We start from the raw sequence: 12,426 nt of genomic DNA on the forward strand, positions 1-12,426 counted from the left end.
GGAAAATAAGAAGTATGAAAGCAGCAGCAGCAGCATCGAAGAGTAAGCACCAAGTTAAACCTGCTGCTAAAGTTCACCAACTGATCTAATCGTGGGATATAATTTTAATATGAAGATTTAAAAACATCTAATTCACTTGGTAGCAGAAAATAAAGCCTTGAGGTTGTTCCCTCCTTGTTCATCGAGTGGTAGTTGGGGACAGTTTAATTATGTTTTTGTACGTAATCTCTGGCTTGACGGGGATGTCCAAATATAAAGTATGATGACCGAGCTGAAATAGCCACAACATCTGATTTGGATCTGCGAATGTTCAAAATGAGGAACGATAAATGCTGAAAAAATTCTTAACATGTCAGCAGATGCATATGCATGACAGGAAGTGTGCTTCAGATGCCTAATGTGTGTCATAAAGAGAAAGGAGTTTAATTTAAAAAAACTCTTTGGTCTTGGCTTTTCCAACTGGTTTTTAAACTATATTTGACCATTAGTGAATTTTGTTTGAGTTGGCTTATTTTTTTGTCACACAAAACTCAAATCACTGAACAATTTTTTTTTTTTTTACAAAGAAAACACAAAGAAAGGCCCGGCAGTCTTGCCATTTGGCAGAAATGATCTTGTTCTTGTGGCACAGAACAAGATGAAGTCTGTAAGAAGGAAGAAACACGTTTTTCACACCCGTGTATTGTTGTTTATTTCTGTCATCAGTGCTGTTAGGTTGTTTCGCAACACACCTCCCAGTGGGAACAATCCTACTGGTCTTTCACTCAGATTCACGTAACTTGGAATGAGCTTATCCATCCTGCATGAAACGCAAAAGCCTGAGTTGCATCACAAAATCCCAGACCCCTTCAATGAGGGGCTTTGTCATTCTGAACTGTTGGGAGCGATTACGAAGCAGCCAGAGCGTTTTCGTAGCCGTGTCCACGCCAAGACCGTGGCTCTCAGGTTCACTCTCATCCCCGGCTTCTACTTAAGGATATTTGTTATATTCACTCTGATTTACATGTGCGTGTGTGCCTGCAATGCACAAGTGGAAAGCAATTTTGTGAAAAGATCGGAAGCGGATTAAAACAAGATGTGCTCTGAATTATTGTGAAGTTATTAGAAGTGAAGATTTCAAACGCATAATGATGGAGTGAAAAGCATCCAAAAACAAGACTAGTAGTTATTAATTCATTATATTTGCTTGCTCCAAAACATTGTGAGTGGGTGTATAGTGACAAATCTGTCATGGCAGGGTCTGCTCATTTTCCTGCTCCCGGCGTAAAAGAGATGCTGAGCAAATATATAGTTTTTTTTGTTTTCTTTTAATGGAAAAACATTAACTAGTAGTTTGGAAATTAAACTTTAAAAAATGTACAACATCTCAAAATATCAAAAGAGAACAACCATTTGTTAGTTAATGTATCATATTCAATGGTTTGACTGGATTTATAGATTTATTTTACTATTTACGATTGCTTTCCGTCAAGTCAAACCTTTTTTGTTTATGTTCACTACACAGCAAGTTTTTATGTTGTAATCTTGTGCAGCGTATTTATACATTTTTAACTCTGTGATGTTTCGTGTGAATATGTCTCGATGCTGCTGCTACATTTAGATTTCCCCACTGTGGGACAATAGATTAAATGAAACAGGACCAGTTCCACCAACCAGTCTCACCAGTCGCCCTGAAAGACGCCTGTTGACAGGACAACAGTTGGTTGTTCACTGCCACAAATCTGGTGTTTCAGAAAAGTAGCAAGAGGAAAGCCGCCGCTGAGAGAAAAATAAAAGGAAGTAACCATTTACGGTTTACCATCTGCCATGTAGAAACACAGCAAATATGCAGTCAGAAATGACTAAAATGTGGCTTTTTAGGCTACAGGCAAAACACTAACTATGGACAAACACTGAACGCGCTATCAGTTAAACCTTTTGGTGCTCCAGCAGTAGCAAGAGTTAACGGGAAGGCAGATGGAGCTAACAAGGCAGTTGTGGAAGAAGACCTGTTGAAAACTGAGGTTAAAAGAAGCTCTTCATCCAGTCAGATGGAGCCCGATTTGTTTTCTGAAGAAGAATATGACGAGATTTCTGATCTCTGGATGCACAAAATAAGCAGAAACAAAGCAGCTTTTTTTTTTCTTCTAAGGGTGTAACTTCAGAATAAAACAGTTTAGCAAACTGTCGCCCCATGACACAAACGTGCAAGAAACATAATTTTTTTTAATGAATTTGTAACTCACGTTATGTAATATTCCACTTCATTATCATGTATTACTTTGTCTATTGTATATTTTCTATAAAGTACACTGAGATTTGTGATTGTAACATAATACGTGTGGAGGTGTAAAAGTACTTTAGTATCATCTCACATCCAAAAAACATGTATGGTGAAGTGGGATAAAGTATTTTTTTATATAAAGACTTTAAATGGATGGTACTCTATTATATCTCAATTTTTCTCATTTCAGTAAAAAAAATGGGGAAGATTGAGAGCAACTAGAAGTCTTATAGTAATCATTCACACATTTAGCGACAGAATTTGGACGAGGGAGACCATGGCCACCCTTTAAATAGCGACGCCCCTGCTCGGGAGAGAACAGCTTAATGGTTCATACAGGGTAACCCATAATAAGCTAATAGATAGACCTCACTATGGCGTCCTAAAAACGGCGCTGGAAATCTTATTTTTCATCTTTTATCACCGACACTACAGTATTAAGTAGCTGGATGTCTTTTCAGGGTGATTAAAGCAAGGAGGAGCTCGCAGACACCGCTCTCTGCTGAGTCCCAATGAAATATTCATCAGCTAATAACACTCCCTGAAAGTCTAGCCCACTCTGCAGCGCCCAGCAGCAACTTACTCACAATAAGTCACTGGGGCAGGATAGAGATTTGGCATTATTAATTCAGAACGAGCATGTAAACAATCTACTGTTTACAGAAGGAGAGGCGAGTTCAAAGAATCAGCACGAAGCTTTTTCTTTTTTGCTTAGTTCGTATGCAAGTCTGTTCATTTTGCTTCTTCGAAGCGAGAAAAAAGTCGTCAAGAGGCGGTGTGCTTCCAACAGCGCACAAAACTCCGGAATAATTTTGATTAGTTAATTGAGTTGGTTGATATCTGTCTGCAAACATGTTTACTTTACTATGAATGCTAAACGCTTCTTTCAAAGGTTGCAAGTGAAATGATTTATTGGCATTCATTACGTTCTCAATTCAAAGCGTGTAAACTCTTCCGTCATGGCCTGTTTAAAGTGCTCTTCTCATTTTAAGCACAGGATTTGTTCTTCTCAGAGTTACAGTGATGGGTGAGAAGTTTAATTACATCATCATCATGGATGTCGTCCATTTTGGTTATTTGATCAATTTTTTTTCCAGGAATTCCTACTTACTAAAACAAGAGTTAAGTGGAAGTATCTCAGCTTTCACAGAATTCACTTACATTTAAACCCATTTAAAGGGCAACTTTAACAACTACAAAGTTCCTGGAAACTAGAATTTAACCTTGATTGTGAAACAACTAAAAAAAAAAAAAAGACTGAAAGATGTTTTTATTTTCAAATGACACGACCATCTTTATGCATCAACATTTCCTTGTCCAAAATGACAGAATACACAAATTACCAAATGTTGACTGTATAGCTTTTTTTTGGTGCATTTCATATATAAATATATGTACAGTTACTTCAGATCCACATGATGCTAAGATGCTGCTAATCCGTTGGATTAGCAAACTAGTGAGCCATAAAGGTAATAAATAACCTTTGATGAGAAGATCTCACAAATTTATTTCACATTTTCTTTTGTCGTAACCACCCTAACATAAAAAAAACAGCATGGCCATGTTGGAGAAGTAATGAATAAAAAAAACAAAACAAAAACAAACCATGCTGCTTCAATCAAAATACAAATGAGTTTTTCAGAAAAACAAAGGCGTAAAGGGTACAAAGCATAAAATACTATACAGTAAAAAGCTAAATCTGCTGTGCAGGTTTTAAGAATTTAATTCTCAGAGTCTCTGCAGGTTGTCCGATTAGCGAGCTGAGCCCAGCTGACGGCGTATGGAGAAGAGAAGCTAAGAGAGAAAACAAAACTGAAAACGGATAACGAGCCATGAATCTAGTTTGTTATACTCATTCAAAAACCGGTTTGACGAGTTCTCTAAATGCTTTGTTTGCCAACCTTTTGCAATCCAAATGTTGACTTTTATTTTTTCTTTGTTAAATGGCACCGTTTGTCAGACGCCAGAGCCCGCTTGGCTGTTATAATCAGTGGATTCCATCTTGAGGATGTAAGGGATGATGCTGTCAATCTGCACGTTGCCGATGAGCCCGGCGAAAAACAGCTCCTCCGTGACAGCTGCGCTTATTAGCCTGAGGGCCGGAAGACGCAGCAACAGCTTGGATAACCTGGGAGTAATGAGGCAGAAAGGAGACATGGATCTAAAAAACACATGAAGCAAGCACATCTGGGACAACATCATCAATCTGTCCCACTTTAAAACAGGCCTGGCAGCTTCGCGGAAGTACAAACCGATAAGAGTCCTCGGGGTACGTCCTCGTAACGTAGTCCTGCAGCTCCATGTACGCTTTTTCCTGGAACATCTCAATCTGCGGGATGTTATCTATGCCGGGGTGATCTAGCACAAAAACAACGCGTAAGAAAAAAGGAACGTACTAAACATGCTTTATTAAAAACAACGCAGATAAAAAGAAGAAAACAAAAAACTTGATTTCACACACCAGGGCTGAAGAGAACAATAGCTTTGAGGTAGGCATATTCATAGGAGTCGGGGGACAGCTTGGACATGCTGTTGCAGAACTCCTGCATCCTCCAGATGTGCTCCATTACCACTTTTCCTCTCTCTGGGGACAGCTTTTCTAAATACGAGACAAAACAGACAACTGTGTTAAAAAAGAAGAAAAAAAAGAACTAAAACTCAGCACAATCAAATGACTTCCCGTTTCAGACATCTGACTCCGTTAATGGATGCTTGCAGCCACTCGCAGAGCCCTCCTACCTTCCTGTAAGCTGGTCTGCAGATGGTTGATAATGGCACTTAGAATGGTACCAACATTCATAATGTTGGAGCACTGTGCCAGGCCCAGGGCAAAAAGTTCATTCCAGCAGGCTTTCATCAAGTTAATGTCATTGTCTTGACCACTGCAAAAGAAGAAGTCACAGACTTATGCTTAATAAAGTGTGAGCAGGGAAGAAGAGTCTGATGCATTTTATTAGGATTTATGTGTTTTCCTGAGTTGATGCACTTCATGGAGCGAAGGTTTAATATTCCTTCAAGAGTAGCCACGGACAGTGTTTCTATGTGAATATCTTCCTGTTCATAGGGAATTATTCACATATTTTATTCTTTCCATCTTTTATCTTTCCGGTCAGCAACCTAAGAGGTTCCTGTATTGTTATATTTTATAAATATGTCTAAGTTTATTCATACTGGAAAAACACGTTGCTGTTTACTCAGTCAGTATTTAATACAGCTGACACAAAAATAATGTTAAAATATGTTTTCTTTTTTTGACATCTTATAAAAATGTAGCCGGCCCGCTTGATACAACAGAAAAGTCAGGTTATTAAGAAAATGGCAGCTTATCAATTAATCATTAATCGGCTGATAAGATCAATCAACTTTAGATTAATGCAATCAACAACTTCCTTTCCTTCCACGTAGCATAATGCTGCCACAACCATGCTTTACAATAGATGGCTGTGCAACAATATTATGTTGGCCTCACACCGCATTGCAGACGGAGACCAAACCGTTTAATTTTGCTCTCTCTTTACACAGATGGACCCGATTCACCAAGTGGGTGACTGTGACACAAAATCCTAATAAAATACACTGAAATTTGAACAAATTAGGGCCAAATCGAAACAATTCATCACTAAAACAGAAGACATCGTCTTACCCTAAGGCTTGAAAGGCAGGTATGGAGCGTGCCCAGTGCATAGAGAGAAAAAGTAGCCGGGACGCAGACTCACAGATGTAGTTGACATTGAGGTACTCTGGTACCGGCAAAGGCATCATAAGCTGGGGAGAAATCATTTTGAAGCGTAAAGGGGGAAAACACGACGACATTGTGCGTCTTAAAAGCAAAAAAAAAAAAAAAACCTGGAGTGAATTTGTGTTGACACGAGCAGAAGCTTCAGTGCAACAGTTCTGCTTTTACCTTGAAAGGGATGTGGCTCTCAGAAAGCAGAGGCCCATCCAGCTCCACCACCGGACCTGACTGGTCCCCCGACATCAGCTGCATGGTGGTCTCTAAAGATTCTCCGGCCGAGCCGTCGTCAGAGTGTAGGACTTTGGCCAACGTGTCGAAAGCTCTGGGCATAAAAACAAAACAAAATAAATACAAGAATAGGCAGACGTTAAAAAGATAAATGTTTGTTTTTTTATGTTTAGCTTAGGGCTGAAACGATTCCTCGAATGATTCGAGTACCTCGATTACTAAAATTCCTCGAGGAAAATTTACCTGCCTCGAAGCTTCGTTAATTTATGTTTTATTAGTTAGCGCACCGTGTTCCGGCCGGGACTTCATTTGCGTTGCGCGGAGCTCTCACTTCCGCCTCTGAGTTGTTGACAAAAGCTAAGTCTCAGCGGCATAAAGTCCAATCTTCAAGATTGGCCCGTGGGGATTTTATTGATTGATGATAATGCCCGACTTTTTATCGTTTTTGGGGAACCAATAAGCATCCTTAAAATGACTGGGGGAATGCCTGGAGTACGCAGCATTTCTCCTCCGGGGCTGCTGGTTGAAAGCGAACGGCGGGAAGAGCGCTGAGGTGAGCGGATAGCCTGAACAGGGCGGGCGGCTGAGTAGCTGATGCTTACCGTGTAAATGTAGCTTTACCGACGAACCGCACAATAAATTTCATATCCCGGTCTGAAGAAACGGGTGGCGGAGCGCATCGTACATGGCTGGTAGATGAGTTTCTGAGTGTGACCAGTGAAGGTGTCGTAAATATCCCGTATTGCTTCCCCCCGTGTTCGTCCCCCGGTCTAACGGTTCGTCAGTCCGCTGGTCTATTTCCTCCCCTCCACCCCATGTTCGTTCATTCGCCCTCTCCTCCCACTCCAGGCGGCATTTCCCGTATTTTCAAACCCAAAGCGTGACAGGTTAGGTGGCAAGGTGAGTTTAATTAATCTATTAAACTCACTGAAGATGAATACATAAACTAAAAGCTGGATTGTAGACATTTTTTATAAGCATATTTGTGAGCCTGCCTCTTTGTTATTAAATTCAATATAATTTCAGATTTTTCTATAACTTTTCTTCTGGTTAACTTAGAAAGTGAGCTATTGTTACAGGTTAGTTTTCTAAACTACAATAAAGCAACTGTTAGGGATGCTCAAATATGAAAAATTGGACTGATATTGATATCTGATAGTAACACCGGTATTATGCCAGATTTACCAATATTTCATTTTATAATTTTTTTTATCCGATTACTCGATTAATCGTAAGAATAATCGATAGATTACTCGATTACTAAAATATTCGTTTACAACAGCCCTAGTTTAGCTTAAAGAAAGCATGTCATATATTATTTATCATATATAAAAAAAAAAGGCTCTGGAATAAACACCCCAATACAAGAAGGAACCTTTTGGGTAAAGCTAATAAGATTCATATAACTGGAGTCAGAAACCACATGGCCCTGGAAGAAATTAAATTAAAGCATCAAGAGCAAAAATAAAATAAAAACAGGCCCTGGGTTTCACTCCGGACGAATGCAGTCATTACATTCAGTCACACGAACAACGACAACAAGCATCAAAGGCATCTAACTCTCACCTGGTGATGTCACTCGCACTATGATCTTCGACTTTGACGTCCGTCATGGAGCCGTCGCCGTTGCTGAGCGTTTCGGCTCCCATCGCGTCGTTCCCGCCGTCGCTCAGCTCCCTGGTCTTGTTGAGGTGGGCGAGTGATGTCACCACGTTCGCCAAAGTACCAAGGTCCCCGTGAGATAGATCATCCTGTCGAGAAGAGAGACTCTTCGACTATTTTTCTACATAGATGTTTAATAAATAGAGAAGCTACCTAGGAATCTACTACACATATTTCCAGGGTACCCAAAAATTGCACTCGAGTAAGAGTGGCGCTACTTCAATATATTTTTTGCTCAAGTAAAAATAAAAAGTAGCCGTCCAAGAAATGACAGAAGAGTAAAAAAGTATTTGGTAAAAAGACGACTCAGTACGTCGTCAGAAGAACCAAAATGTAGCGTAGATATTTCTGGTGTATTAAAGACCAAAATGAAAACAATTCATGTAGATAACATAATTACAAAATAACAAAATCAGGCAAAAGAAACATATTTCCACATTCATTTCTTTCAATAAAACAAACCCATTCACGCCAGTAACTCAAACATATTAAACACTGAATGCTACCTTATCAGGGGATGCTGGAATCAGGATGGTGTTTTCCAGCTTAGGGAAGGGCTGCTGGATGTTGAGCAACATGCTAGACTCAAGCAAACTCGTGGATCTGAAAGTAGACGTTGATTATTGTTATTATTAGACAACCATATTGAATAAATTCAAATATATCAGGGATTCCCCCCCAGAGTATTATAAGCCTGGCGGGCCACCAGGCTTTATTTGACCCTCCACCGGGCTAAGTGTTGTTTACTTATTTATTTTAACACCAGTAACAGTGATAGCAAAGACGGGTTTTACGCTAGATTTATATATAATAATGTATTATTAATCTTTAGCAGACAATTATCTATTTAAAAACAGATAATGGTATTTGGTTCTACATACAAAACCTGCAGAAATACTAGCTTTATTTAGTGCACCGCTATATTTTCTTTATTGTTTTATTTTCAAAAATTTCTGTAAATTTTTCCACATTATTTGAACACCACAACACAGTGGCCACTGGTAGACTTCCCAAGCACCTTATCACCAGGCTTAACTAGTTTGCTGGGGGAAATCCTGTATATCAACTTTTTAAAATACCAAAAACATTTTAAAAACTCAGCCGTTGCATTTTAAAATCATATTTGCTTAGAAATGTAAAATAGTCCATGTCTGATATCCAGTTATTAAAGTCAAATTGAGTAATAAGAAGCCACTGCTGCTTAATAGTTGGGTCACATTCTGCTACTATTGTATTTAAATAGCTAAAAATAAACATGAAAAAGGATGTTTTTAAATACGTTTAAAAACATGTTTTAGACATATTTAAACTATTTTACTTCTGTGTGCTATTCTGCTATAAATATGCAAACAGAACATCTATTGTTTGACATCAACACTACATGTATAGTTCAATGTCAACTGGACATATCATTACTGTGGTATCTTGGGGTGAATGTTATGTACCGAGCGGTTTCCTTCTCAGATACAAAAGTGGGCGTGGCAGCCAGAGGACTGCAAAGGTTCTTCCGGATGTAGATCTTTTCCGTGGAGGCCGCACAATTCAGCGATTTCTCTCTGGTGGCGACTTCGACGGGCTTCCGTTCGCACTGCACAGCTGGAAGACGACACAGTTCCCGACGGTAAGGCGCTTGAATCCTTGCCGACACGTTATCAAAGGTGAATAAGTAGTTAAAAAGGTTCTCTTACAATCCTGCTTCATGCCCAAAGCTATACAGCGCTGTAGTCGGCAGTACTGGCAGCGGTTTCGGTGTAGTTTGTTAATGGCACATTCTCCCGATCCCCTGCAGGTATACACCAGGTTCTTTCTAATGCTACGTTTGAAGAAGCCCTTGCAGCCCTCGCAGCTGACGGCTCCATAGTGACGCCCTGAGAGAGAAGGAAATGTTACAGCTTGCTACAAACACACACAACACTGGCTTAACGTTCAGAAAAATACTGTCAGTAGTTGAGTAAAGTGTTATTTCTACCTGACGCCTTGTCCCCACAGACAACACAGTACTCCACCACAGGCTTGACGATAGACTGGTCCGAGCCGTCAGTCACAAACTGACAAACAAGCACAACACGACGGGATGATTTAAGACAATAAACACTGCGGTAGGTTTAGGCTGACTAAACAGACCCATGATTCAGTCATATGCTCTTCCAGAGGCTTGTTTATGGAAACAGAATCGGGGACGAAGTCGACGTGCTTTGGACAGTTACCTGAATCTGCTGTCCTGCCAGTTCGGGGGCAGCAAAAAGAAGCTGGTTGACCCCGGAGCCGTCCGAAGAGGCGAGGATCACCTTGTTAGGAGAGCCTTCCTGCTTGGCCAGAATCACCTTCCCGCCAGGGGAATAATCGGCGTTCGCCAAGATGAACTGTTGCTTCCCGGGGGAGGACGGCTCAAGTGCTGTGACAATTTGGATCTTCTGTCCGGTCTGCTGATCAGTTACGATCTATCAGAGGAAATAACATAGAAAGTGTAAGCAGAGTATCTACGTTTTATTTTTGTTTATTGCAGCTAGAGCACACATTGATATGAATTGTCCAAAGGGCAGAGAGGCCTCTCATTCACCTGGATTCGATGTCCTAAAGCCATGCTGTTGTCTGTTGACACAAGCTGAATCTTGTGAGTCTGTCCATCCATTCTAATACTGCGCACACCTTCATCCGCCGCTCCTCACATCAGTGCCCCATGAGGCATGCACACCTGTACGGCAGAAATCATCACAGTAAGAGACCAGTCATTTTGAAGTCCTATTATTTATTTTGGTAAATAATGACATTCATACAACATATGCAGATTTGTGTTACTGGGGCCAGGGGAAACAGGCTTTTCAAGGTACAAATATTTTTATAATAACCTGATTAAGACTTCAATTTCCCATGGCTTTAAAATTGTATTGATATGTTGTAAAACTGGGTTTATTATGAGCTATGAGCCATAATCACTGAAATCAGCAAATAACCTTTGCAATAGATATATACACTTTATTGACATTCTAACTTATTGATGCCCAGCAACAAGAAACAATAGATCCTGACATAAAGCAGCATGATTATCCAAAACAATGAAAGCACTCTCAGCGAAAATAGATTCTGGTTGCGTTACAATCAGACTTTACCTCCACCTTTATATGTTGTTAGCATCTCATTCTCTCCCCTCTACATGGTGCATGCAACACGCTAAAGCATCGATCCGACTTGTATATATGTGATTAAGCGTACACTTGTGTCAGTTCATTCGAAATTGCCTGGGTCGGAAAGTATAAACAACCACTTGGTTTATTATGTTGGATGTCAGGGCGTGTTAATAATGTGGAGCCTGCGGGAAAGCAACCAAGCTACCGTTAGCCAAAACCCCGCAAAAACCGCTAAAGAGCTGTGTCCGGTGATATCAGATGAGTGGTAAAAACACTATATTTACACATGCCACTGACAGCCGGCTACTTAAAACCTATACGGAAGATAAAGGTATTTCTTTTCCTGTCGGTGAAAGGTCAACATTGAAGGGTTAAAGCACACTAGGGTTCAAGGCCCGAGTTGCCAACAGAGATAGTTCCGTTTTCGACAACCGGCCAAAATTCGTTTTGGGAGGCTTTGGATCTTCACCCATATCCTCTAAATAACAAGGCAACTGACGGGTTGACACCGCTAACTGTTGATATGACGATTACCTGCAATATGGATGCCTTTATTTAGGAATCTATGGAGCAGCGCTAGCACTGAAGGTAGCAGTAGCTCTGTTAGCTGACGCTGCTAAGCTAACTAGCTGTCACCTTTTATTAACATTACCTTCGCTCAGCGTCTCTTAAAGTCCACCTACTGGTGCATGAGGCTAGTAAAAAAGCATGACTTTGTAGGAGCATAGACATACCAGACCTCAGTGTAGCTCCAGACTATGACAAGCTATGTTAGCTGGTTGTTAGCTAGTAGCTAATGGCAACTTCCTTCCTGCTTCTCCAACAGCGCGATACTCTCTCATGAGTCTCGCGTACTTTCGCAGTAACGAATGTCTCTTACCTTTTGAAAATCCGATATGTAATAAAATGTATTGCTTTCAATGCAATAATATTGGAAGTGTTTTCTGCAGTTGTCGAGAGGGTCAGAGTTCGTGACCTTTTTCATCCATAAAGGTTTGATGCGCATGCGCACTAACGTTGCTGCGGTTTATGTATGACAGCGGCTGCGGTATGTTGACTGTCTGTCAGCTCTGCATCGGACTGTCTCCTTTAACTGGCTGTCTATAAATAATGCTGGTGGCTCGGATTTAGAGTGTGAATTACAATTAAGGTAAAAATGACAACAATTTTGAACTCTATCTAGTTGTGTTTTGCTTAGATTCATTTTTAAATTACTTGCTTGAAAGAGATAAATGTAGATTTGAGTTTAAGTTGATCATTTGTGTACATAGTTTTTAAAAGTCTTAGATACTTTTTAGATTCAGTGCTTAAGTGTTCTTCTATAGGCTTTCTCTCATATTTTGGATCGTTGAGTCCAATTGTTTTTTTGTTTGTTTTTTTCCAGGATTTTTTAACTGCATGTATATTCC

At 40.1% G+C, this 12,426-nt stretch overlaps 1 protein-coding gene across 2 annotated transcripts; it reads right to left on the reverse strand.

Annotated features, from left to right (window-relative positions):
• Nucleotides 1–3,518: 3,518 nt before the first annotated feature.
• Nucleotides 3,519–12,015, reverse strand: nr2c1 (nuclear receptor subfamily 2, group C, member 1). 2 transcript variants are annotated; one of them, XM_014984800.2, is made up of 14 exons: nucleotides 11,898–12,015; nucleotides 10,450–10,584; nucleotides 10,097–10,330; nucleotides 9,859–9,937; nucleotides 9,578–9,757; nucleotides 9,335–9,485; nucleotides 8,396–8,492; nucleotides 7,794–7,978; nucleotides 6,168–6,321; nucleotides 5,907–6,028; nucleotides 5,003–5,145; nucleotides 4,725–4,862; nucleotides 4,516–4,621; nucleotides 3,519–4,391 (listed from the first exon to the last, which is right to left on the reverse strand). In XM_014984800.2, exons 2-14 carry the CDS (start codon nucleotides 10,519–10,521, stop codon nucleotides 4,220–4,222), a joined length of 1,833 nt encoding a protein of 610 aa, XP_014840286.1. In that variant the 5' UTR covers nucleotides 10,522–10,584; nucleotides 11,898–12,015; the 3' UTR covers nucleotides 3,519–4,219. The 2 variants fall into 2 exon arrangements, with proteins under 2 accessions (XP_014840286.1, XP_014840288.1); XM_014984802.2 differs by lacking the exon at nucleotides 11,898–12,015 and adding an exon at nucleotides 11,752–11,849.
• Between the last annotated feature and the right edge of the window lie 411 nt (nucleotides 12,016–12,426).

Source organism: Poecilia mexicana, unplaced genomic scaffold (genome assembly GCF_051168715.1).
Source record: "Poecilia mexicana isolate PSO_F unplaced genomic scaffold, ASM5116871v1 scaffold_6, whole genome shotgun sequence".
In the NCBI taxonomy this organism is placed as follows: Eukaryota; Metazoa; Chordata; class Actinopteri; order Cyprinodontiformes; family Poeciliidae; genus Poecilia; species Poecilia mexicana.